At 42.2% G+C, this 27,722-nt stretch overlaps 1 protein-coding gene across 2 annotated transcripts in view; it reads left to right on the top strand.

Annotated features, from left to right (window-relative positions):
- Positions 1-27,722, top strand: part of COL22A1 (collagen type XXII alpha 1 chain) — a 235,502-nt gene that overhangs the window by 125,023 nt on the left and 82,757 nt on the right. For both annotated transcript variants that reach the window (XM_080578502.1, XM_080578501.1), the window contains 11 exons: positions 367-420; positions 2,027-2,080; positions 3,641-3,694; positions 8,874-8,927; positions 11,062-11,106; positions 15,633-15,686; positions 17,772-17,825; positions 19,364-19,399; positions 20,722-20,751; positions 21,634-21,687; positions 22,622-22,675. In XM_080578502.1, coding sequence (XP_080434628.1) covers positions 367-420; positions 2,027-2,080; positions 3,641-3,694; positions 8,874-8,927; positions 11,062-11,106; positions 15,633-15,686; positions 17,772-17,825; positions 19,364-19,399; positions 20,722-20,751; positions 21,634-21,687; positions 22,622-22,675 — 543 coding nt within the window. The remainder of the gene's footprint in view (positions 1-366; positions 421-2,026; positions 2,081-3,640; positions 3,695-8,873; positions 8,928-11,061; positions 11,107-15,632; positions 15,687-17,771; positions 17,826-19,363; positions 19,400-20,721; positions 20,752-21,633; positions 21,688-22,621; positions 22,676-27,722) is intronic.

The following is a 27,722-nucleotide window of genomic DNA, read 5'->3' as shown; positions in this document are numbered from 1 at the left end:
CAGTAGGTTGGCCACAGAAAATTTCAAGTCCCTGTACTTTGAAATGAGAGTTTGTCAGTGAAATGTTTCTATGCTTGAAAAAGTTTTATTTAACAAGGATATGCCTCTAATTTTGTTCTTGGGAAAAAAAAGACTCTTCCTGGCTGGTATTTACAAAAAGAAAAAAAAAATCAGTCAGAGGCAGGCAGTTGGATGGAAAATTGGAAGTGAACACATTCAAATATGGCCAAGTTGCAGGTGATTGAGCGGTATCTTTTACAGCAAGGAGGAAACGTTGGCCTCAACTTCCAAAAGATAACTGTGACCTCTACATACATATATATATCTTTTATTTCATACAAGGTACCTTTTGTGTTGGTGTTTTAGGGTGAAGAAGGAGCCCCCGGCTTTCCTGGATTGAAAGGTGATAAAGGAGAAAAAGTAAGTCCGAGCCTTTATTAATTATACTGTGACAAGTTTATAAAGCTATTGAGGAAGGCTTGTGAAAATAGATCATCTTAAGTCTTTTGTTTTACCTCCATTTTCTTTTTTTTCGTGTTAGCAAGATGCTAAGAAGACTGTGTTGTGCTGTTTGTCTGCAAAGTACCCCTTTGCATCTCTAAGCCTGTGCTCAGCCACATTTGACAGATGTGTGGAGATCGCAAGGGCAGGAACTTTGTCTGAAGCTTGTAAAACTCTGAAACAGAATAGAAGAGGTCTCAGAGCTAAGTGCTTCCACACACAGAAACACCATTGTTTCTTCAGTATGAGACATGGAAGGCGAAAGATCATCGTGTCCTTTCTTGCGCTGAACATAAATAACCCTTGGACTGAGATGGCCTTTTGCTGCTTACTGTGGCAGCCTCTTCTAACACAAACAAACAAGCAAACAAAATGATAATCCAGTACCAGGCTTGCTCTATCAGTCAGTATTTACTGTGGATGTTTGTCAGAGATGCCTTAAATGTCATTTCCAGGAGAGATTTCAGCAATTCAGACATTTCCCACCTGTTCTAAAACAGCAAATGTTCAGGATTGCAAAAGGCAAGAGCCCCCTCCAAGTAATACACAGCAAACCTGTTCGGTTTGATCAGAGCCCATAGTCACCATTAGTCACCATTTGCAGTGCCTGTTTCTCGTTTGAGGCTCTTTTATTTTTCCTTTTCCTTTTTTTTTCTTTCTTTTTCTTTTTTTTTTTTTCCTTTTTAAATAATCCTCCTAAAAAGAAACTGCTGCAGATCCTAGAAGTAAAAACACTTGGCCAATTCCTTCCCATGTACATGGGCTTTCCTGTTCTGCGTCTATTCCCTTCCCACTCTCCATTTGTTCTTTAAATTGCCAGCTGCATGCAGCAAAACTTGGCTTTCCCCTGTGTTTGCTGCAGTCCCTGTTATCTGTGCTGCTGCCAGCCTCAACATATTTAGTCCCATTCATCCTGGTGTGCAGACAGATTTAAGAAGTGGTGCCTGGTTTTCCTGTTCATTTGTTTTCTACAGCTTTGCACATTCCCAGCTCTGAGACTCACTTCCCTGTAGGTAGGGTAGTTCCTGAGGGCTGCTTCAGTTTTTCAAGGCTTCTTTTCTGTTTGCTTTTAGGCTTATTGCTTATGTTCATTACAGCTGTGCCTAGAGGCTTCTGAGCTTTGGAGTGGATGCTGTACAAGCACGGAGTCGAAAATAAATAAAAAATCAGTATTTAGTTACAAAACAGCAGGTTTTCGAGACAACGGAATGGTGGACAGGCTGAGGAAAGATGATATTAAGATGACTCAATGGTTATGTGTCTCATCGGCTGCAGAGCTTTTATATTAATTTACTCTTAAGTGAGTTAAGTGGCCAAGAGTGCCTAGTTCCTCATTAACAGCTCATCAGTTGGCCATAGTGTGTTAATGTTAGCTGCAGCTCCTCCAGAGGCTGTAAATAATAAATGTTTGTGTAGAAATGATTCTCCTCATTCCTTATTCTTGTCTTGCTGCATTACTCATGTCCTTGCGCTTGCAAGCGGTGTTAATATCGTGCTGATGATGACAGTCTTGTTGTTGTTACAGGGGTCCCTTGGCTTGCCTGGCCTCCCGGGGAAGGATGGAGCAAAAGGAGAAGCCGTAAGCTTTTTTTTGTTTCCCCCTTGTAATCCTCGCCTTTCAGTGCAAGCCAGGCAGCGGAAATCAATCTGTATTGAGTGAAACACATCTTGGGGATTTGTATGGCCGTTTTAGGAGCAGCAGAAACAAACGGCAGGAGGTTAATAGCCTCGGCGCTCTCCCTCGCATGTTTCCAGTGACAGTGGGTGTTGTACGGATTAGCCATCCCCAGAGGCTCCAGGGGCAGCTCTGTTTCCATTCACTAAGCTGGAAGAGGGGGGAAGCCGTGGCAGCCTGAGGTCTGGGACTCTGCGGCTGCGGTGGTTTAATAGCTGCAGCTGCAGAGCTCAGCAATTTGGTTTGAGGCTGGCCAAGAGATGTCAGCCAGCGGAGAGGGCAGGAGGTGTTGGGGAGCATCTTGTACTTCCAGGAGCAAATGGACAGGCGTGGGAGAAATATTATAGAATGGCTTGGGTTGGAAGGGACCTTAAAGATCATCTATTTCCAACTCCCCTGCCATAGGCAGGGATGCCACCCACTGTATCAGGTTGTTCAGGGCCTCATCTACCCTGACCTTGAACACCTCCAAGGGTGGGGCATCCACAACCTCTCTGGGCAAACAGGCAGCTCGGCCACAGAAACAAGGACCTGAGATCTTCTCGGGCACTGCTAAAAGCTAAGGACAAAGATGAAGGTGCAGGGTTAGGTCAAAGAAGGATGAAGCATACCAAATACTGCCTTTAAATACACATGAGGAATAAAACCACAGATAAATTTTCCAGCATCTTATATAAACGTGTTTTAGAGTTTTCATCCTTTCCTCTGTTCAACCACTGGAGCTCAAACACCGTCCCTTTGAAACTTCCTCATCCCAGTGGTCTATTATTCTGAACTCTTTGCCTTCCATGGCTCCTTTTTGCCCTAGCTGTCCTTGGGGAAGGACCTTGATCATCCCATTCACTGTCCCTTTGCAGCCATTTTGTGGTGACTGGAGGAAAGGGCTCATTGTAAAGGCATGAATGCCCCAAAGTAGTGGTATACAGCAGAAAAGCTCCTACTTTTCTGTCACTTACATCCTGTTTCTGCTTTTTGCCATGTGGATCCTTGACCTGCTCAGGCAGAAGTGTGCCATATCTCTTCCAGAACTGGTACAACCTCATTGCTTCCTGCATGGCAGGGTCTGTGATCGGACAGCAACATACTTGTGTTTGCAGAATTTCTTATAGGTTGTGTTTATTGCGCCAACCAAATGCAATATGTTATCTCCAAGGAATCAGCAATTGCAGAATGTAGTTGGTGCAAGCTGTTTGCTTCTTAGAGAACTCATTTCTAGCTATTTAGGTGGTTGTGTTTGAAGAGCAGATGAATAACTACTTCAGTTTTCTGTTTGTCTCCTTCTGCGTTTATTTTTGCAAAGAAAGCACAATGCGGACTTCCAGATCTCTGGATAATGGTACTCAGGACTGTAGATAGTAGATAGAGCTTCTATTTCTAAAGCTATATATAAAGACTACTTTGAGTTATCTTAGCCTTTGTAGAAAAAATATTAGCATTTACCACTGCTGCTGCTGTTACTTACAGGGTGAACCAGGACAGCCGGGAGCATTTGGACTGCCTGGGCCAGCAGGTCCAAAGGTAAGATTTCCATTTCTTCTTTACATGTGTAGGCGTACCTTTTACACTGAGTTTTTGTATGTGTGGATTGCTTGAATTATTATTTTTTTGTTTGTGATTTCTTGATATTCTCACTGGTGAATGAAGAAGCTCAAATTGCACATTTCTATCAGGAGGTCTGCTGGTATGTCAGAAATTAGGCAAGGTATGTAAAGAGAAGAAATACCTTTTATTTGATCAGTATAGTTAAAGAAGGTGAAGAGAACATGTTTTGGGGCACATAAACCTTGCATCGTGTTTTCAGTAAACCCTCCCAACTCTGACAAAGATGCAGCTGCATCTTCTCATGAGCAATGCTTTGTCTTCCTTCCAAAGTCTCAGCTCTCCTTGCCTTGTTCCCTGGTTAGTGAGGGGATAAATAGCCATCAGCTAGTTTCAGTCATCTTTATAACACACAAAGACAATGGTGCATTAGATTGATGAGTGTTTTTTTTTCAGGGGCGTCATGCACAGTAAGTTCAGCTCAGCCTATGAAAGATGCGGCAAGGATAAGAGATTGATAATCCAAATTTGCTTGACCCAGTTCTGCTCCCATACATGCTAAGGTCTTTGAGCATCACATTTTTCTGGAAGAGCTGTATCTGTTTAACTAAACCTCCTGTTGAGTTTACTGATGGCTTTGTCCTCAAATAGGAGTTAAATACATGAACATTTTTCCAGATGTCATCCTGATGGTCACCTGGCTCTGTCTGAGAGGACTCCACAAAGCACTGTTTATATAGTTTCTTTTGGGTTTCTCAGCTACAGAGAGGCTCTTTCTCCAAAATATCTTGTTTTCATAGAGGGAAATGTTCATCATTTCCTAAAGTCTCATCAGGAGGGTATCAGAACTAATGGTCTCTTTGTGAATTAGTGGAAATACTTGGCAGTCGTCCCACGGTTCTCTGCAGGAGCTGTATTGCCTTCAGCAACACGAAGGGGTTGATTGTGGAAGCTGCACGGCAGCACGTTCAGCAGGGGATAAATGACAGCTGTAAAGCTGGGCTGGGCTGAACTGAGAAGGGGTACTCTGGATATTGTTTTGCCCTTCAGTGGAATTAGGAAGTAAATGAAATGAACTGGATTCATCACCCATAAACGCCTGTCAGCTGCATCTCACATTATATAATAAACAAATAGGTGTTTTCTCTATGCCCTGCATGTTTTCCACAGTGGAATTAAAAGCTATACAATACCCAGTCTCCTTGTACAATGAAGCTCCTCGCTCTTGCTTTGCAAAGCTTTTACAAACCAAGCTAAACTGAGGTAACTACATCTACCTGCAGAAGGGCTTGATCCTGGAAGATGCTCTGCATTTCCCACCAGGATCATCAGGCACATATAGTTCAGCCAAATAATGCGCCAATACTGAATGCAAATTCAGCACTATGGGCTGGGCAGGATAGGTGCTGATGGAGCTGAACCTAAACACAGCCTGAGTAGAGAGTGCCAAATGCTACTAGAGAAGAGGTGAGCTTGGCTAACCCCATCCTCTAAGCTACAGCAGCTAAATATAACATGTTCATGTGCTGTCACGGTGACTTTTATTTATTTGAACGGATGCACTGGCTATATGCAGCGTCCTTGAGCTGGATTCTGGCCTGAACTATTTTAAGAAACAATCCTGATTTTGTTGTCAGGGCTTTAAAAGTCTAAAATATGAATCAACACTCCTTTGCAAAGCCCAGCCCAGCCACTTGCTGATGTGGAATGGGGTGTATAGAGATGCATGGAGCTGGCAATCAGAAAGGTCATGTCTCCAATTACTGTTGTAATGATTGCTTTTTGCCAGATCGCTTACTTTTATTTAAAATCATCAGCATCAATACAGCGGCTCCAGGCTGTACCCCAGGCTCCATAGAAAGCTACCTTGCATTTTCTATGGTCTTTTGGGATGTGGTCCTTCCCAGCTCAACCCATTTTCATTTCTATTAAGCCAGGCAAGCTCAGTTACACTGGGTAGCTGTACATACACCCCAGGAAATTCATCTGCTTGGCTGAGGGATTTCCAATCTTTTGCCTCAGTGTCAATTGCCAGCAATTTCTTTCTTTTAAGGAGGTGCCAAGCAGTTTTTACAGACCTCATTAATTGCATGATGAAATTTCCAGTAGCACAAAAAAGGGTCCTGCAGACTTCTTGTAATAAGACTTCACTCCCCAGGAGTACCCTAAATAGACGATGAGTCCATTAGGGTACATGTGTGGGTTACAGGAATTAAATGCCCTCTGTATGTTATTTGTCTTTCCTGCTTTTGCTGCTCAGTGAAGTGTCATGGAGAGATTGTTCCTCACTCAGTGTCTTCATCATAAAAATGATTTTTCTTCCCCCAACTCATCAAGCTTTGTGGGTAAGCTTCAGTGGTGGGTAAACTTCTTGATCGAGGAAGAATGTCTGATCTTGCTGGCTACAAGTGGGTGGAGGCAAAGAAGAGCTCACGGTGTCAACCTTGGGACAATCCGAGTCAGAGCATCTGGTTATAGAAGGTGCCGTGGTAGTCTGGGATGTCAGGAAATATCCATTGCTCAGTGGAGAAGGCTCCCATGTAAATATGTGGGACCTGGCAAGATAATTTAAATAGAGTAAATGAGTCTGGAGAAAAAAGCACAACTCCCTCACTGTATGGTTTTATAGCAGTTAAACAAAGGTTGAATGTTTGAGACCAGACCCTTTAGCCTGTACAGACCTGCAGCAAATACTCAACCTTTTCCTTCCTTTTTTTTTTCTTTCTTCCTTCTGTATCTTTAATAAAATGTTAAAGAGAATTTTTTTGTGGCTGTCATTGCTGTGGAACTGACATAGCTATAGCGTTGCTATCTGAACCGACAGATATCTGCGCGATAGGAAAAAAAAAAAAAAGGAGACGAAAAAATAAGGCTTTGAAATATAAAGTATTAGGTAAGGCTTTCATTTTGACAAATTTCCTAATTCTCGTTCACATCAGCTGTCGAAGGTCTCGCACTTCTCAGGTTTACCAGACATGATCTCAGCACAGGCCTTGAGTGGGATCAGCGAATCTTCCCATCCAGACAAACCCAGTTTCTCTATAACTTTTGCTGCCTGTTATAACCACAGCTTATGCAACAGTCTGAGCTGGGCGTTGAGAATTTGGACAACTCAGAGCAGGCTTCTGTTTCCGTAGGGGTTTTGCCTGGAATTTGATAGTATTATTTTTCTGCAGGTTGAGATAAGTGTTCGCCTGCTTCTCTTGCTCTGCTGTTAGAGGGCTTGTACAGCTGACACTGCAGAGGTGCCTGATGCTGTAGAGATCAACTTTGCTTGTGCCTAAACCCAGCTGTTGTTAACCTGTTTGTGAATCTCTCTGTGAGTTTGCAGCGCATTTGGCTTCCATTCTTAACCTGGGTTCAACTGTTTTACAGCTGGGCTGATGAGCTGCTCGTAAGCTTCAGGGCACGGTTTCATCTGTTCTAAAGAGCAAAGCCCTTTCTGGCAGAGGCAGGGGACAGTTTTGGCAATGCACTGCTTAAAGCAGTAGCGAAACTCTTGCCAAGTACAGTCCAGCCAGCCGGCCAGGTCTGTGCTTAACAACTGTTGCAAATGAGATTGTCATTTGGGCTAAATGCGAGTGTAAACAGCGGCGTGACATGACCAGCCTCCCAGGCACACGAACAGGGACAAAAACGCCCCACTTCTCCTAATTGTTCATTCCAGACACGTCTTGCATTTTATTTTATTTTTATTATTTTATTTTAATAGGAAATGTCCGTTAAGAAGGAATGTAGAATCATTTAAAAATATAATCCTGGTCTGTTTTGAAGCCCTAGCCACTGTGGCAACCCAATACAGGCATTAAGCAGATGGGAGAGGGGAAAAAGGAAAGTGAGATAAGAAACAAAATAATCAGCCAGGCAGGTGATATAGGAGGCCTACTCAACTCTCACGGACACCTTATCAGAACCAGGCTGCCAACGTAGGGTTGCTCTTAGGGCTGATCCTGTTCAGCTGAGAATCCAGACAATCCATGGGGTTGTAAGGGGCATAAATACACAGAGAGAGCCTTTCAGTTTACCATCTCCAAGGGAGAAAGCCAGCTGAAGGACTGCTGAAACGTCTCTGATCCTCGTGCATTTGTCTTGTTTATGTTGAAAATGTGGTCTTTTATGCCCGATACGTATTTAGGGCACATCGAATCGTAGAACAGCCTAAGCTTGAAGGGACCTCAAAAGATCATCAGGAAGATCATCAGGTTGTGAGAAAAGGGAGCCAAGATGAGATTATCTAGCACCCCGTGCGATCTCATCTTGAAAACATCCAGTGATGGGGATTCTACCATGTCCCTTGGCAGGTTGTTCCAATGGTTGATTGTTCTCACTGTAAACAATTTATTTTGTACTTAAAGGCAAAACCTCTCCTGGTGCAGCTTGTACACAACTGCCCCTCGTCTTTTCTCATATGGCTCCTTGTGAAAAGAGAGCCTCCAACCTCTTTGTAGCCACCCCTTAAATACAGGAATACTGTGATGAGGTCCCCCCTGAGCTTTCTCTGCTCCAGGGTTAAAGGACGTAACTCCTTCAGTCTTCCTCACAGGCCAGTTTCTCCAGCCCTTTGATCACCTCCTTTGGATGCCCTCTAGTCTGCATCTTTTTTGCATTGTAGGGGCCAAAACTGGACACAGTGCTCCAGATGCGTCCTGACAAACACTGCTCATGACAGGGGCACGATCACGTCCCTAACTCTGCCAGTAATGCCCCTGTGGATGTAGTCCAGGACCTGATTTGCCTTCGTCTGTTAGCTTTCATACAGTTCTTGCTTGCACACTCTTCCACCCTGCCCAGGTCCCTGTAAAATGGCTCTCCCTTCTGACCTGTCCACCTCACCACCCAGTTTACTGAGCGTTTTCATCTCTGAAACAACCCACAGAGGAATTTGCCTGTGACAGGTTGCCTTTGTAAATCAAGGCTGAAAGCAGAGGAGTAAAACTTACGAATGCCTGAGTGCTGGGGACAAAATCAAACATTGGGGCGTCGCTCTGGGTAAGTAAAGTCAGGCACTGCTCTGTGTATTAGTGCTGAGATAACTGAGAAGCCTCAAAAGCCCTCTGTGAGCCAAGGAATACAAGTTACATTTCTGAATAACTCATTCTTTTGGGTCTTTTATGTGAAACAGTTCCCATTGTTTTACTGTATGTCAATTCTTTGCCAGGGATCTGAGGGAAAACAGGGTCCTCCAGGTATTAAAGGCTACGTAGGAGCACCGGTAAGTTATGTTTCTTATTACATTTTTGACATTCTGGAAACTTTATCCATTTTTTTTTTCAGTTTGTTCTGCCCACTTTTTTTTTTTTGTTTGAATTAAGCGATATAGTGTATATCTGACTATTTACCTGTGCTCTGTCCAAATAGTGACATTTTCTTGACTTCATTGAGTTTCTTGTGACTTCTTTAAATGAGAGCAGACCGTCACCTACTACAGAGCTGTCAGTAGAAATTACTTGATTACCAAGATAACAGCTGGGGATTTTGTGATGCTCCCACTGTAATGCAATTGCTTTGGTCTGTGTTGATGCACCATTTATATGGTGCTTGAAAACTTCATCATAACACCAAGCAAAACCACCAGCTCTCAGCTCTCAGCGAGTTTCCAATCATATTTTCAAAACTGTCAGGAAACAGCACTTTGGGCTCAGGGGACAGACCTGCCTTGAATGAACAGACAGCAATAACGAAATAAATCACATGCTGTCAAGTTAGCATCTCTGCCTTGTGGTCTCACCTTGGTGATTACAGAGGCAGCCTTAAAGCTGGTGTGGCAAAGGCTGATTGGATTTGCTGGGTTTTAATGACCCGGCTGTACATTCTTGTGCTTTAGTGGCATACCAGACGTGCTCATGCACCAAAAGATTTCCCTGTGCCAGCCAAGGTCTTGCTTTACAACTCACTACAGAGAGACCCAATGTGTTCAAAACAGCAGGGGTACTTTTGTCCAGGTGTGTACTGTTTCCCTGCATGGTCTAATGCTGAATTGTGTTAGTCCTGAAGAAGATGAAATGAATAGAGGGGTGGCCTTGCCTGCCCATGCCATAGATCCTTGCAATATTAATGAGATAAATGGACAAGGAGACGAGAATGCTTCCTTCCTACTCCTTGAGTCACCTTTTCATGTGAAAAGCAAAGCACCCACCTGTGGTGCACTGTAACCAAAGGTCCTGTCCATGTCTGTCATCAGACTGACATTTGGCTTGGGCTGCTGAGCAGGAACAAGGCTGTAATCATCCACGCAGTGTATATGAGGGCCCCGTGGTTATTAGTGCATTAAAGGAGTCATATTGTAAACCTCTTCCCATCTGCTTTTTGGAAGCAGTGGGGTTATTGCTTTGCAGCGTGGGAAGCTGTGCAGGCTCATTTTAGGTCATTAGAGATAGACAGGGCTGCAAAAAGTTTGCTCACAGTCAACCATGGCATGAAAGATGAAGCTCTTACTAATTATCTGTGTCATCCTATGGACCAAGTAAGTCCAGACATGTAGCTCTCATCAGCTCAAAGTTAAGTCTTCAGCACAGTGTAAAGTAAACTAAAGTTGAAATATAAATGTATTATAAGAAGTGTTTCAAACTTCAGCAGTTTTGGAGAGATCACTACTGACTGAGCATATTTGTCTGCCTGTGGCCATTAGTCGATTGCTCAGTTGGTACAATAAAGGTAAAATACACGGTGCTTCCTGTGCTGAGGGGGGCTGAAATCCATTCCTGCCCATTTTGTTGATCGCCTGTGTTAGCATTGCTGTCTTTCATCAAACCCAGCTCCAGCAAATGGTTCTGGTGTACCGGGGAGAAGATGAATTTTGCTGTCCAGATGAACTCTAGCACTGGATTCACACAGCAAAAATGCGCTTGGGCCTCCAGGACAGGGATTATTTAACATTTGCCAATTCTCAGAGGTACCTGCTGTCTGTCTAGCTACTTCATCCAAAACCACCAGGAACGGGTATTCTCGCTTGTTTATGCGATAGGTTTTTCCATCAGCATCGTCCTCTACTCAAGTTCTCATTGTTTATGAGCCACATGAAAAACGCGGAGCAGTGGGTGGCTTCTAGACCATCTGCAGCTGCGGTGTGTTCCCTGTCCCTCCTCACTGCTGCTGGCAGGAGGGTCGTGTGTCTGGGAACAATATAATATTACAGACAATCTTGGGTCCACGGGTCATCCCTGCTCTGTGAGTCTGTTTAGACCACGCTTGTGGCCAACTTGGAGTACTAGCAACGAGATAAACGTCCTTGAGGTTCACTTAAATAGATTATGCAGACGTGCGGTGATTTGGTGACTAATTAGAGGAGGTAGCTATGCCTCTTCTTGGACTGAGTTCTGTAATCTCTTTTTTCCTTTTCTTTTTAGGGTCTACAAGGAGAAAGAGGAGAAAAGGGAACACGAGGAGACAAGGTATTCCTGCTGCATGCTAGGAAAAGCCAGGCTGCTCTTTGCCTTTTTCCTTTAAACCACCAGCTTTGAAGGGTGATGTTGGAGAATTTTCTCACTGCTCTGCACCTCCTGGTGCTGTCCATGAGTGACCTCCCATGGGAGTGCAGGAGGGGTTTACGGATCTCTGCTGTCTCCTAAGCCCACATTTAAGTCTAGGAGGAGAGGAAAGAGAGGAGGGATGGGGTGCTCGGATGCCACTGGGGAGAGCTAGTGGGGCGTCTGCACTGTATGCACCACCTGTGAGCCCTGAACAACCATTGATTGCTGCTGACCAAGTTTTCATCCAGCATTTCCCTGTCTTGGTGTAGTTGCTGTGATGATCCAACATTTCTGTTTTCTCCCATCACTGTAAGCTCAGTTTTTAAAGAGTACAACGTGGTTTCTCTATTAAAACCTTCATCCAACTGGTGATGCTGATGCTCCCCAGTTTCCTGCTCTCTCCTGTCTGGGAACAGTTTTTTTTACGCAGCACAGGACTCTCTGGGATTTGAACCACCTTTATGGTTCAGTGAAGAGGCCAAGTGCTTATTATAGCCTGAGTACGAATTTAAAAGGAGAGCTGGGCAAACACAAAGCCCTTCATTATTTCAGTCTGCTTGTTGCGTTTGGAGAGATCTCAGATGTGCCCACACTTCTGTTGCAGAGCTGTCAGCTGGTGCTGAAGGCTTCTCAGAAATGCCTGCAAAAATGCATTTTGCTGCCTCTGCCAGGAGAAAAGGGTGCTGACAGTGTCCTGCCCTGGGAAGTGGTGGGATGTGTGTTGTAGCCAGGCTCTCAGCCCAACCGAAGTTCTCCATTTTCTCCTGCAGGCAAAGCAGAGCCTTTCTTTCCAGCTCTAGGTGGTTTGCAGCCCCGTGCAGTGGCCTGTCTTGCTCGGGTCTCAAATTGCCCCTGAGACAGGAATATCTCAGTGCCTTTCTGACAGGTTTTCCTGTGTTCAATCTGCCTTTAAGTGATATCTGGCCACGAGTGTTTGCACAAAGGAGGGAGTTGATAGATTGCCAGCTCGTCCTTGTTCCCATTTCTCACTCTCCATCTCCTCCTGGAGAAGAAGCATGGAGATTTAGACCTAGCTTGAGCCTGGCAGGACAAATGATTAACAGGGCCTTAGCGTGAGGTACTGCATTTTGCTTCCCTGTGTGTTAGGGTGTCTGTTCCCACCATCCATTTTGTTGTTTAGTTCGAAGTAGCCATGGCTGGGTTTCGTATTACCTCTTCTCACCGTTGCGACCAGAGCAAGAAGCTGGATCTTGCTTTATCTTCATCATTCTTTTGCCTCGGCCCCTTGCAGGACTGGTGTGTTGTGTCTAGCCGGTGCTTCCGCTGCTTTTCCGGAGGTGAGGTTGTCTAATCTGCTGGAATATTTGGCTCCCGGAAAAAAGTCTGTCTTTCTGACATCACCGTGATGGGAGAGAGAGCTGGAGCAGTGTGTGGGCTGGTGGCTGACTAAGCTAAAGATTAAAGTGCAAAAGGAATGAAATAGGTTTTGTTCCATTATAAGGATACGAACAATTAGAGCTCCCTTTTATTTCCTTTTTTTTTTTTCCTCTTCTTTTCTTCTATTATTTTTTTCCTGAAGCAGATAGATCTCTGCTACAACAATTGTGCTTTGATTTTTCCCAACTTTAATGCTGTTCTCAGAGCATCCACTGCTGCTGCTTTCCCTTCCACAAGCCGGGACTACTGTGAACACAGTGGGCGTTAGTGTGGCGGGCCAAATATTTCCTTGTCTGCTTTTCAGTTTGTAATTTGAATACTGACACCTACGCAACCCGTGCTTCTTCTCTGCCTGAGGAGAAGAGTGTTTATTGTACCAGACAAGAGTGTTAGCCCATGTACTGAGTACTGGTCTATTCAGTCTGTACCACGGTATGACAAAAGTCCTAATATCCTGGTATAATATCTTGCTGTTATGTTCTTATATCTTGCAACCTCTGATGAAAATACTGAGGTTTTATAGTGAGGATCCCAAATCCGGTATTATCAGTTACATCTGTCCTTTAGAAGACCCATTGGATAATGTGAGTGGTATCTCATCCTTTTGTGTCTGGTGGGCTCACTGTAGACTTCTGTACAATTCAATTTTCACCAAATCAGTGTACGCTGATGTATAAATTTTCTTCAGCAGGAGAAGGAAAGGGAGTCTTGAAGTGAAAATTTGAGAATAAATCTTTTATTGGGCTTTTTCTTTCTTTGAAGAAAAAAAATACTGTCTCTAAATGGCCTTTTTCAAAGAATGAAAAAAATAACCTAAGAAAGAAATTTATAATAACAGATTTTTTCTGAAGATACAACTGAAAGCAGAGTTCTCTGGAACATTTTCAAACATCTCTAGTGCATGCATTTGTATAAATAATACATTTGCCTTTCCCAGCCGCCATTACTAGCAGTAAGAATATTGACTCTTTTTTATTTTGGCAGCTAAATGAGCGTGTGTGAAGTACTTGTGGCTGCAGCGTATTGATGCTAACAAATTCTCTTGAGAATATAGTGCTCATTTTGTCAGCAACCCACCAGACTGTCACTGAAAGTCTCAAATCCAGGATACTCATAGCTTGGTTACACAGTGCAAATGTTTTATGAATGTGGAAGCTGTTGCCCCAGCAGTGAGTAGATCTGGGTGCCTGACACTGCTTTGCAGCTGCTTTTTGTAGGGTGTAGGTCCCTCTAATTTCGCTCCTTGGATGCATCTTTTCGAAATAACTTTTCTGTTACGAGACCGACTGCCTTTCTAAAGGGAGGAAAGAAATGAAATGATTTGCAGATCCATTGCTGAATGCTGAATTAAGGCAGTTTTCAAAAGGAGCTAATTAAATCCAGTGCTGTAAGTGTAGGTTTGCGTACAAAAACTGAGATCTGTCAGGGATACTGTGGGATATTAATCAGAACTAAAAAGTCTGAAATTAAAACAAATAGAGTAAAGCTAATATTTTGCTGTCACTCCTTGTGCTTGCAGAATTTGTTCACGTACACTTACGTTAGCAGTAGCAGTGTGTGTATGTATTTGATTATTTGAATTCAGCACTGTGGAGGCGCCAAGCAAAATCAGTGTTCCATTCTACAGAGATTTAAGCACTTACAGAGCGAGAGAAAGTCCCCATTCAAAGAGTTTTAAAATACACTGGCTGCATGGGCAAGGGCCACAATCTGTAAGGAAAAAAGTAAGTTTGGCGGGATTGATCTAGTCATCATTTCTGTCAAGGACCTGGTTTATAAAATATGAAATATGCTCATTAAGTTCGAATGTGGAAGTACAATGGAGGTCAGGATCGGAATTCGAGATGGTCTTGTAAATGTAATCCTCCCAATGCAGAATATGACATTGAGAAGCAAGTACAGGATGCTGCATACACAACTAATTGTGCACTGCTGCAGATTAGGATCTTGGAATCACAGAATGGTTTGTGTTGGAAGGGACCCTAAAGATCATCCTAAATCCAGCCCTCCCTGCCACGAGCAGGGACATCATTGGGAACTGATTAAGGAGCTGTCCTGAAAAAGGTGGTTTGGGCTAAAGCAAACATTATCCTGGGATTTAAACAGAAGAATATAAATAAAGCATGAAATAATCTTTCTTCTCAGAGTTAGCCTCAGCTGCATCCAGCTTCAGGCATCTATTTACAGTCAAGATGTGGAAAAACTGAATACTGCCCAAATAAGAGCAATAAAAATGATAAGAGGTCAGGAAAATACACCCGTTAAGAAAAGTTGAAAGTACCGAGGTTGTTTAGTCTGGAGTTTGAAGTTTGAAGGGGGAGTTTTGTAAGACTTCAGATACATAAGAGGCTGTTGTAAGGATGACGGGAGCAATCTGTTTTCTGTGCCTGGAGGGATGAGGAAAGACATACTATTTTGAAACGGTAGTGAGAAAAAAGTCAGGTTTAGACACGGGGGGAAAACGTATCTGCAGGTGTTAAAAGTAAAGTGGTGGAATAGGTTGCCTGTGGACTTTGGGGACTGTCCATCTCTGAAGACATATAAGAATGGATTAATTGATCCCCCAGGTTAAAGAAAGCAAAGGTGAAATATCAAACATTTTTCTTAACTGGGTAAAAACAACCGGTTCCTGGACTGTAGGCTCATTATTTTTGTAAGAGCTATTACAGATCGATGTTCTCCTGCTTTGCATGAACCTGGGTCAGAAGGCAGAGGAAGGATGCCCAAGTAGAAAGCTGGCACACAACCGCTTCTCAGAATTCACCTCCCAGTTACCTAATGCTAAGTTTTCTAGCTAGATAAGTGCCAGAAATTAGCAAGGTTAGAGGGGATAGAAGTTTCATACTGACTACACAGTCTTGTTCACCTTCTTGTTTCTGGATGCTCCCAGCAACTTTTCTGAGTACACATATGTATTTTCTCTACTGGGCTGGCTTGAATTATTCTTCTTTCATCTTTATGCTTGGAAAGAATAACATGGACATCTCTTGTATAACGCTAACCCAAACGTCACAGATGTGTTATAGTGATTCTTTCTCGTCCTTCTCCAGGGAGAACGAGGCCTAGATGGACTCCCAGGAAAGCCAGGTGTGGAGGGGAATCAGGTATGTGGCAAATACTCAGAAACTGGAGGCTTTTCTTTGGAGTGAGTGAAAGTTTCTTTAAATTTGGAACTTATCTTGGACTGCTGCTGAGTCATGGCAGGACCCATTGCATCAGCAGTTTTCAGAATCCTTATTCTAAGGCTCTGTGTTGGCTGTTTTCTATCTTTTTCTTTCTTTTTTTTTCCTTTTCCTTTTCCTTTTCCTTTTTCCTTTTTCCTTTTCCTTTTCCTTTTCCTTTTCCTTTTCCTTTTCCTTTTCCTTTTCCTTTTCCTTTTCCCTTTCCCTTTCCCTTTCCCTTTCCCTTTCCCTTTCCCTTTCCCTTTCCCTTTCCCTTTCCCTTTCCCTTTCCCTTTCCCTTTCCCTTTCCCTTTCCCTTTCCCTTTCCCTTTCCCTTTCCCTTTCCCTTTCCCTTTCCCTTTCCCTTTCCCTTTCCCTTTCCCTTTCCCTTTCCCTTTCCCTTTCCCTTTCCCTTTCCCTTTCCTTTTCCTTTTCCTTTTTCTTTTTCTTTTTCTTTTTCTCCTTTTTTTTAAATAAAAAAAAAAGTAATGCAATATCCACTTAAAAGTAATGCCAATCCTTTAAACATGATAGGTTAGAAGCTTGTCTGAATTTTTATTAAAGACATAAGGAAGCACACATAAAAATTTAGCTGTTTGATCCTGATTTTTATAAAGTGTGTTTTTTTCCACCCACAACATGAAAGGAAGAGAACTGGGTTGAATATGTTTGGTTTGTTTTCAACAGAAAAACTATAGCTTGGAACTATTTACATTTTTAAGACAAGACGAAACCAGAAAGATATTCTATAAAATCAGTGCACTTCTGCTGATTAGATAGATAACACTTTGTCTGTATCTAAAACTATCTATAGATCCCACAAGACTTGTTTTCATTACTCAGTGTACTGTCCCTAATGAGAACCATTCTTTACTACCAAGGATCTTCTGGTCTAAATAGCAAAGGATGGAGTAAGAAACAGAGACAAGTGATGCGATTTGCCAAAAGTCATGCAACTAATAGTTACCACCCTTGAGCCTGAAGCCTCCAGGCTGCTATGTCTGCATCCTATCCCCTAGCCCTCGCTGTTTCCCTCTATGGAAAGGGTCGTTTTGAGGCATGATTTTGCATTTGCAGAGGTGGAGAAACTGCCCAGCTGCCTCGCTTTCGCTCTTTTGGCAGAGTTTCAATTTGGTGTGGTTGATTTGGGAAGTCATTTTGTTTCCATATCAGACATCTTTTGTAGTTAGATGGCAAGGTATAGTGTCATAAGCAATCGTAGTCTTTGTTAAACTACACCTTCCTTTTCCGTGAGTTGATAGAGATTATTTCACTTTTTTTTTTCTATTTCTCTGTGGGAGATTTGATTGTTAATCATCACTTTCTCTCTGCTCTGTTCCTCAGCCATGGTTTATCCTATGCCGTGAAATATTTCTCTGGTTAGTGTTTATCACTATCCTTATAAGATGGAAATGTTTCCCAGTGTTAGATGCGGCACTGGCATCTCAATGAACTATGTTCACCGTGCCCATTGCATTGTTTACAGGACTGGTTTGTACTTGCAGCAAAAGTGGATGAAATGAGGAATTGCAGAGGGATGTGAAGGTGGATGCTGATTGTTTACTACTTCTAAGGAACAATTTCTCCAAGTGACACCCTATTACAGAAGTTGGGTTATTCTGAAGTTTTTCTGCCTTTTTCATGTCTAGACACCTAGCAGTGGGCAAATCTTCACGCCTGAATTTTATCCTAAATTTTGTGTTTGACGCTGATTTACTCCCTGAACTGCAATCCTTCTGAACCAGCTGAAATTGGAAAATTGGATTGCTGTTATCGTGCCTGCTGTGGCATCTCCGTCCTTATTCCCTTTCCTGTCTACATGGTAGAGCCAAAGCAGCCTTGTGTGTAGTATTAGCTATCGCAGTGCAATGAGACATAGCTGTTTGGACTGTTGATACCCAAACCTGCAACCTTCTGTTTCTCCTGTACTTTAAAGGGCATTGCAAATGATGACCTGGAATAAGTAAAACAAAGGTAAAAGTTTACAAAGTATGTAAAACTCTCTGTTTTTTTTTTTCCTTTTTACAGGGCCCTGCTGGCAGCCCAGGCCCTCCAGGTGCCAGTGGGACCAAAGGAGAAAAGGTGAGTTGGGATGAGATGCACAGGAGGGGTTCAGAGACATTTCTTATTTTCTCCTACAACCCCCAGTGCTGGAAATATCATGGCTCTTGACTTATTATTTCTCTTATTTATGTTTTTGTGAATATATAAATGTTTATCTTTCCTGATGTTGCTTCAATCTGAAATGAGCAAAAGTGAAAGGTAAAACAGGTCTGGTTATAGCTCCTCTACCTAGTTTAACCCTCTTTGTGGAAGTAGAAAGAAGTAGAGAGTAGTTTGGCCCTAGAAGTCTTCCTCAGTTACAAAAGGTGAGTAGAAACGTCAACGTGTTTGTGTAGAGGCTGGTTTTGTGACCCAGGAGATGTAGAATTGACTCAGAAAGTGCCAATCAGATGAGACCAGTCCTTTTACCTGCATTATAATTATTAATTGCTCTCAGCAGCAATTTCAACCTCGTTATTTTGCAGATTTATTAGAGTTTCCAGGACAGCCCTTTTCCAGGTTGACATTGTGGTTTTGATATTTCCTATCTAGTTCTTTAACATGAATAGAAAGTTGTGTCCCGTTCTAGATTTTCTTTCTCCTTTTCTCGTCCAAGCAGTAAACCTTATCCAAGATGGCAGAGATCAGAAGCAAATGTTATTACTTTCCCAATCAGATTGAAAAGATATAGGTGAGATTTCAGAAGCATCTACAATCAGGGCATATCCATGGACATGATAACAGATAGCAATATCTTTGTGCTCCAGGATGCTGAAGCAGAGAACAATCTTGACTTCATAACACTTCATCCATCTCTCTCTAGTAGCTGCATCTAGCCCTTCCAGAAAATGTTTAGCTCCTTGCTCCATAACTTTCAGTGTGGATGACATGTGTCTCTTCAGTCCTTCTGACATAGTATGGACTCTCTTTGGAATAAATAACAAATAGTAATCAAGAGGAAAGAGAATGAAAGGTATGCTGGGTCACTCAGAGACCTACAAGAGTAATGAAGAAATAGAGTATGAAAGGAAACTGTATGATAATTTTTGCATTGGTCTGTACCTGAAGTAAAAGAGACACCTTCTGGAGGCTTAGTCATAAAGCATAGTAAATACGGGACACCACTGGAGACACATTGCTGGAATAAATGGATAGCCTAGGTGGCAGTAAATCATGTAGAGTGGATCATGCAGAGTAGCATCCTAGTGTCCTGCAAACACTTACAGCATCATTCTACTCTGTAAGAATGACTTAAGGAATTTGGCACCATTTTAAGTCAGTAAATATCATTGGAGTCAGTGTGTAACATCACGGTGGCACAGAAGACAAGCAGTTCCTGCATATGTTCATTTGTAGGGTAGAAAGGACATGAGTTAATTGGGATTGCATATTCATATCTATCAATTATAGGTTGGTATAGAAAATAAGAATGTACAACAGCAGTTGGAAAACATGTTGGGAAGTTTGCTTTTGTTCTGTGTTATGTAGTGTGTTATGCTGTGTTTTGTGTTATGTTTTTTATTTTTTTATTTTTTTTTAATTTTTTTATTTTTAATTTCTGTTGTATTTCCCTGCAGGGTGAACCAGGGCTCCCAGGATTGCCAGGCTCTTCAGTAAGATTTATTTTTTTTTCAAACATTATAAGCTTTATTGTGTGAAAATAGAATATGGAAGCTGGGGACTCGAGAACTTTATTAAATGTTCTTAAATAGATTTGAAAAAAAAAAAAAAAAAGTGAAGTTTAAACCAGTAAAGATTTCTGAAGAAGGACCACGATAAATTCCAGTGAGGAGATGTGCTGCCACAATTTTGGGAGATATTGAAATGTCAAGGTTAGGACTTGAAGAGACAATGAAACATTACCTCAGGTAAATCAGAGAAATGCTTTGACATGACTTTGTGGGTTCCGGGACAGCTGTTGAGCCAATGCCAACAAAAGTGGTAAAAGACAAACCAAGAAAATCGGAGAGAGGGGGCTGATCTTTTGCATGGTGCTAGCTTTACACGTCTTTAAGCATCCCTTTCCCTACAGTGGTGCCTTCAGGGGCACAAGGATGTCTAGAGGTCATCTCCAAGTGAATGAAGAAAAAAGGTTTACTAAATATGCAGAAGAGAGGTCTAAAACTGATTTCTGCAGGGGCTGGTAACAAAGCAGTTAGAGCGTACCCCTTTTACTTTCCAAAAAAATGGATTAAAATAAGAAAACAACACTCTTGGACTATTGGTGGAATGCATTAAGGAAGTTACTGAGACCAGTAGTACTGAATATAAAACTGTGCCAAAGAAGGACTGGGCGCTAAAGTTAAGAATTAAAAGCTCCCTGGACATCATGAGAAAAGTAGTGAGCAGTTTCCTCAACTAGAAAGTGGTAGAAACCAAAGGAGGGAGGGAGAAAGACATCTGGGGGGAAAAAAAAAAAAAAAAGAGAATAACAACTGTATGGGAAGGAGCCTCTTACTATTCTGCTTAAATGGCAAATTACTGATGTGACGGTAGTTGCCAAGAGATTTTGAAAGATGTACATGAAACCTGAAAATGAGCACTGCCTTGTCCCAGTGCCCACTGAAGTTCCAGGAGGTGGGTGCAGAGGGCTGAGAAAACTGACAGCTGTCAGTCACAGCCCCAATGGTTGCATCAAGGAGAACTTACGAACTTATTTATACTGGCAAGATAATGAATGATGTTCTTACTGTTTATACAGCCTCACGAATCCCTTCACAGGGAACTGAGTGAGCAAACCCTGACAGTCTGAGCTTCTTAAATAGAAAATATCCCCCAGCCTGCAACAGGATTCGAGGAGCTGTCGCAGTTACGGTGTACCTTGAGGAAAAGGCGAGGAGAGAAAAATACACTGGGTGGGATAGTCACACCCCAGCACCTCCTGTGGTGTCTTTTTCTCTTTTTTTCCCTCTGTAACTTTGCATTTTTATTGCAGGTACACACTGAAGGCTTAAAAGGCGAGCAAGTAAGAGAGATTCAATATCTGCGCTTCTGCTGCAAGGATGCTCTTACGTATTTTAACTGCCTGCTAGATTAGATTTTGCTTTAGAAGGATATTTCAAAATTAATGTGGATAAAAGCAATGTCAGGACATCAAGAAACAAGTTAATATACTTACAGCGGGGAAAATAAACAGGAGAGGGAAAAGGGTAACCTCCTTTTAAAGTGCAATGAATTTAACATGAGTGACAAGTGTAAATTGGAAGGAGTCAGCTATGCAATTCTTTACATCCTGGAAAGTGTTAAATTAAAAGTTAAACTGTGTCCGAGTGTTATGCTGAGTTTCTCTCTGAACCTGGGCACTCAAACAGGGAAAAGACACCAATTTCTTCAGTCAATTTTCCTACATATATTTATTTTTTTACTTTGTGTTGTTATGTGTATAGGTTGTATTTTACTCCTATTTCATGTAATTATATGCAGCATGCATACAATGCTTTAAAGCCCTTCACAGCTGTGCTGGCTCTGGGGAAAATGCTGCGGAAGCTACTTTTGCAGGAATTGCTTTTCTCCACCGCTGAACCCCAGCCCACAGTGTTTTCCTGGAATATCCAGGATAGCCCAGGGTCTGTGGCAGAGTTACTACCTTTGATTAACAGAGAGCCAGTTACGGATAAATGCTGCCTAAGTGTGGGTGGATCAGTCTGCGTGCAGTCTAATGAGTGCTGATAATTCAAGTAACTCCGGGGTGAAGGAGAAAACCAGCTGGTCTCTGCACTGTTTTTTTTGGGACCTATGAGGAAAGGGGCGGTGTAGGTCCTGTACAGATGTCCGGCATGAGTACTCTGCCCATATAATTTTTCCTATGGGTATTTTAACATTTTTTTTTCTTACCTTACGTCTGTAGGGAGAACCTGGCCCACGAGGACCACAAGGCCAACCTGGACTTCCTGGACCTCCAGTAAGTGGTTTATCTCACTTCTTACAAGCCCCAGAAACTGAAACTCAGGCTGAGCTGAGGGATACATGCAAAATCTTATACATTATTCGGACACTAAGAGCTTAAACAGTGCCCCCAGCCTTCTGTTTTTTTCACTGGAGAGAGAAACTCTCCTGCTGAGATGGCCACTCTGAACGTATGGAGGTGGCACCCAGGACATGGGCAGGCATGACACAGAGGTATACATTTCCTCAAGGCTGTTGTCCTGCAGAAGCTGATTCTTTTTCCATTTTTAACGTCCTGAGGAGCTGAATGAGTATTCAGCACACCTCAGAGAGGAGCCTCGCTGGTAGCCCGTAAGCCATCATAGAACGATGGGCAAAGAATGGTTGCTGCAAATGCTTTATGCCACAATGTCTCAGTAAAATTTTTTTTTGCATATGAAGAATAAGAGATGTGTGTTTGTGTTTCAGCAGGGAATACAACACAATATTTGCAACAATTTAGGCACTCCAGTATTCTTACTTTTCACTTGATTGTGTCTTCTACCAGGTACATTTTATAACCCAGCTCTGCAGGAAATCTCACTTCTAACTATCACTGCTGCCTCATTTGCACACACTCTGTATTTCCTTGTTTCTGAATTGTTTGTTGCGTTTCACCGTTGATTGGGTTTTGTAAAATTGATGGCATTGTGAAGATGCATTAAGTAGGTATATCTGGCTTTAACTATGTAATTGTGTGCTCTGGATTTAATCAGGGCATTGTCACTTTTTCTCTATCCTGTTTTCTTATTCTCTTCTGCTCACAGGACAATGTAATTATCAGTTAAGAATTGTCTAGGTAGCCATTCAGTAGCGGTAGCCCAGAAAATGGTGACATAGTTCATTAGGTTGTTGTTTGTTTGTTTGTTTTTAACTTGGTTAACTTTCTAAAAATATATTCACTTTTAAAGGGAGAGGCTGGTCCAGAAGGCAAGCCTGGAGTCCCGGGTTTATCAGGTCAAAGGGTGAGTTGCTCTTTTTATTTAATGTATGTCTCAGTGTGCTGAGGACAGCTGTGCTCAATAAGTGTTGGTACTTTGACTCACATTCACTTTTCTACTTATTTAAGGATCTGTGAAGCCTGGATCCTTTCTCTTATTCCTTCTTTATGGTCCAGCAACTTTCAGTACCTCTTGGTATGAAACTCCACGAATTTGTATGCAGTGCCCAGTGGGACCCTGGGAAATTTTCTTGTAATTTCTTCTCCTCTCTTTGTGTGTGCTCCTTGGTGCCAAGAGGATTCTTGATCCTATTCCCCACACAGACACTTTGGAGCTTCTCTATATACTAATGATTATCAGAGGTTAAAATAATAGGTTTATTTCCCACTGACGTGTACCTTCTAAAGGGATGCTCCTGAGTCACACATGGCCATATGATTAGTCTTTTAAAAACAGAGCAAAACACCTTTAGGAAAAGCAATGAGTGATAGGAAAGATCAAAGAAGATATCTTCTGGAAATAGATTTTGATCACAGACAAATAGTCCCTTGCATCATATTTCTTGGTAAATTGTAGAAAAGCATAAAATCCAGCAGAGCCTCCCATAAAAGTCTCATAGAAGCTATCTATGAACTTGCCAAGCCTTGTGAACTGACCTACAAAATAATTTATTTTTAGGTGGAAAATGGGTTGGAAGATTCCTAAAAATGTAAAAATGGAGTGCAGTTTTCCTGCGAATGAAACTTGAAATAGTTTTACCCCTGTTAAGATATGATTCTGAGTGTGTAGAGCCTCTAGTAAGATGGACAGGTTGAAATTTCAGATAAATGCTGTTGTCTTGGAAGTCAAATAAATCCAAAGACACTTACAATACTTAATATAAATTGAAGCCATTGTTTTTTTGTTTGGTCTGTACTCAAAAAGAAGCTCCCACAAAATACTGGTGTACCATTCTCCACGCGGAGGTTAGATAGTTTCTTCTTGGGTTTTGTTTTGTTTTCTTGTTTTTTGAAAAGACTTTCTCTGACTCACAGCTATATGTTGAAATATTCGAGTACTGATAAAAAGGAAATTTCATGATGGGCCTGATCGTATCACATGAATGCTCTGAGCCTGCCTTTCCTTGCTTCAGCCCGTTTGTAGGAAGAACATCTCGTCAAGCAATAGATAAGGGTGGGAGTGGGATACGTGCTTAACCTTTGTGCAGACAGTCACTTCAGTCTCAGTATTGGTGTTTGATGGGTTACTTTTTTAGGTAGTCACAGAGACTTGATTGTACCTTAATCCATGAAGGAGGTCACGGGGTTTGCCTGTAATTCTTGGCACTTGAGTCAGCACCAGTGGTGTTAAAAAGTGGGTATGAGAGCCCTATTTGTGGGCATGTTAGGGTAATGGGCAGAGGACAATAGAGGGAGGAAATACGTTTTGGTAGGTGGGTTTCTATAGGCTTCCAATTGAATTGCATGAAGTTGAATAGAACTGTAACCTTGGCTTTTAGAAATCTTCTTCCAGAGAATATGGTGACTGCAGTCTTACATTAGTGCCACAGTAGAAAAGGGCATTTATTTGCTTTCTTGTACTTTTCCATTGCTTAGAAAATATCAGCTAATGGCTTTAGCAAATAACTCTGCTGTGCTTTACTTATGAGTTGACAAGTTCTGAATTGTCCTGATTTTAAAGCCTGCTGTGAAACATTGTTTCTTGAGTAAGATTAATAGAGCGTATTAGCTGAGTAAAGGACAGTGATCAGTCAGGGTCTGCGACAGGATACGAAATGCTCCTGCTAATGATCATTTGATTAGAGATGTCATTTGATACATACTGTGTTTGAATGTTTCCCTAGACTCTGTTGTGTCTAGCTAGTTAGACTTCTCCTAAGGGTCTTTATTAGTCACCAGGCATCTTAGGTGGTTAGATATATTTTTTTAATTAAAGGCTGTTATTCAATGACGGAATACCTGGGATGAATCAAAGCCTTGGGCTTGGTGGATATACATGGATAACCTACAGATGTTGGAGAAAGAGCGGATTAGCAGAAGCTACTGATTCACCATTAGTACAGTTCTTGCCAAAGCACAATTCCAGGCATTGATTACCATTTTACCTAAATTTTGCTGCAAAAACAAATATTTCTCTAAACAGATTTAGAAGTTACAATGCCAAGAGCAGTAATCATCTCCTGCTCCTTCTCCTTCTCTGAAGCTACAGCTCAGATCTGCAGTGATTCTTCTAGCACACACCCAAACAAAAAGACTTTCTAGCAGCGTAGCCCAGCAATGAGGACATGGCCTGGGTCATGATGCCACAGTTTCATTTGTAACTCCGGACCTGGCTTGTTGGAAGACACTGGCCACATCTCTTCACCTCCGTATCTGCTGTATATAGGGGTAGGACTGTAAGGTTATACAAGTATGCGGGCAAACCAAACAGAGCCAAAGCAGTGGTGTGAGCATTGGTTTGTTTAATACTAAGCACGTTTACCCGCACAATTTCAGGTCATGCCAACTAGACTTGTAAAAATGAAAGAAGAATTTCTTTACTCGGAGGGTGGTGAGGCACTGGCATAGGCTGCCCAGAGAAGCTGTGGATGCCCCATCCCTGGAGGTGCTCAAGGCCAGGCTGGATGGGGCTTTGGGCAACCTGGCCTGGTGGGAGGTGTCCCTGCCCATGGCAGGGGAGCTGGAATTAGATGGGCTTTAAGGTCCCTTCCAACCCAAACCATTCTGTGTTTCTATGATCTGTGATCTTTGCATGTGGAGCTCAGGCCTGTTGGATTTATTAGAATAGGCATAGCTTTCTTCATTGTGGTGGGGACAGAAAGTCAGACATAGCCAGAAGCAGATTTGGGTCCCTTTCCCTTTTTGTTAGCAGATCTGTGCTGAACAGCTGAAAACCACTAAACGTCTACTTGGCTGGCCCCTCTGCTGTTTTATACAGCTGGACTTTCAGGATATGATGTTACGCCAGTTTATATCTCCTGAAAATTTCATTCATAAGGGATTTCATAAGTCTTCTGCAGTAATACTGTGATTCTGTGAATACCTTGTAACTAACAGGACAGATTACAGTGCAAGATTAAATTCCAAGTTCTGATCTGCTTGACTTCAGAGCCATCTCAAGTAGCATGCTGCAAGAGGGGCTGATATAAAACAGTTGCTGTTCTGCAGTATGATTCAGGTTCTGTTTGGCTGTATGATCCTCAACTGAGATTTAGGTGAAGATGGTGCACACACACACTGAGCTCCTGTCCTGACATGCATATGAATATGCAACCATTTGCTGGAGTTCTTAGAAGGCTGCAGTGCTTTAGTTAGCTGTAACGCAGCTGGAACGGACTACTAATGGACTAAAGATTTTTGGAACCATTTCATAGAGGAATTCATTCATGCCTCATAACATGGTCTACTTGAAATGAAAAGATTTTGAGATCTGTGAGTACAGAGTCATCATTGGATGATGTTAGAAATGTGATGCAGGAGCCACCTACACAGTGTATATGAGGTTTCACAGAAGATGACATAGTCATATGGTGCCAAATACCCTAATGACAGTTTGGCCAACAGGAGTACGGTTATACATTTCAGAAAGACTTCTAGGAAAGAAGGAGGTATGATATTCTTTTGGCATGAACTGCTGTTCCTGTTCCTGCTGAAGAAATAAAAGAATATACGGGTTAGTACATTTGGCAGAAAACAAGGAACGTTCTTTAACGAGTCACCATTTGTGTTATAGGAAAGATAGTGTAGATTTAATTTTTTAAGATGGTTCCTGCAAATTTAATCTTTCTTTTAAATGCATTTGCGGTACTTTTTGGCCAAAATAAAACTTTTTCAATTGCCCCTGCTTATACTGAACATTTCTTGGAGCAGTTGCAGAGTCTTCTGCTAATGTTTGACACAAATATGACTGAATAACCAGGTGGGGTGAAGAAGCCTTGTCATCAGGGCTTCTGATGGCCCAGGACTTTTCTGGCCTGGGTAATACAGATAGCTTAAGACCATGTCTGTTGCTTTTTGAGGACTCACCACCAAACCAGACTTTCTGTCTGCAGATACTGAGAACCTTAGATAAGGCCTAGCCATATCCAGCAGGTCTTCTCCAAGCAGATTTGAGCACCACAGTGCATTCTCAGACAACTTTCCACAAGTTGTGGACAAGAGATCAGCATGCTCACGGCTGCTCTTGAAAGCACAGATGCAACTGGTGCATCCCAGAAAGTGTGCCTGAAGGCTGGGAATCACTGCACAGCAGGAGGGCGAACTCGGGGGGAGCAGGTGACAGTCTGAAGAAGACACTACCAGACCCTAGTTGGCATTAGAAAGTGAAGGGCTCCTAAGGTGATGCAAGAATGTGCCTGAGTGTCTTCCTAATATTTTATTTAGAAAAATTAAATGAGACGTGTCTGAGGGAAGAGAGTGGAGGCAGTGTTGTACTCTAAAAAAAAAATGTAAAATAAAAATGATGGTATTGTAGTGATCTTATTGCCAAATTTATCAGAAGCTCACCTTGCTATTTATGAACCTCTTCCTCCTGCAGTCCATTCCCAGGAGCTCCGATACGGACAGTGCATTTTCAATGTAATTGTAATAATGCACACTTGCAGGTATAGATTTTAGACATGAAAAGCTAATCTGCGGGCTGCTTACACCTTGTGGAGCTGCCCAGTACTGGCAACACACTAAGGAGAGCATAAGCTGCGAAGACAGAACATCTTTCAAGCATTTAAAAGAAGCTCTCTGTTAGTCTGCTTTAGTTGCAGGTCTTGAAGTCCTTTATGGGCATAGAAAAAATGTGCATGATCTCCTCAGTACATCTGCTGAAGTGCTAATCTGACAATTCACCTCTATCCTTTGTTCCTATCTGGGCAGGAGGATGTAACAATTCTAGCCTGAATCAGGCAACTGGGTTATATTCATTTTATTAGCCAGCTGCTTCAAAGTGCCTGGCACCTAATGGGTATATTATGACAATGATACGCTCACATCAAGCACACACAGTGCAAAGAATGAAGCTTTGCTGTTCTCATCTGTCCTGTAAGACTTTCGAGTGATAGAGAGTACTGTTTCTCTGA

Source organism: Anser brachyrhynchus (assembly GCF_964034855.1).
Source record: "Anser brachyrhynchus genome assembly, chromosome: 2".
Taxonomy (NCBI): Eukaryota; Metazoa; Chordata; class Aves; order Anseriformes; family Anatidae; genus Anser; species Anser brachyrhynchus.
The sequence above is the reverse complement of the archived record's forward strand: the minus strand, read 5'-3'. Positions and strand labels throughout refer to the sequence as shown.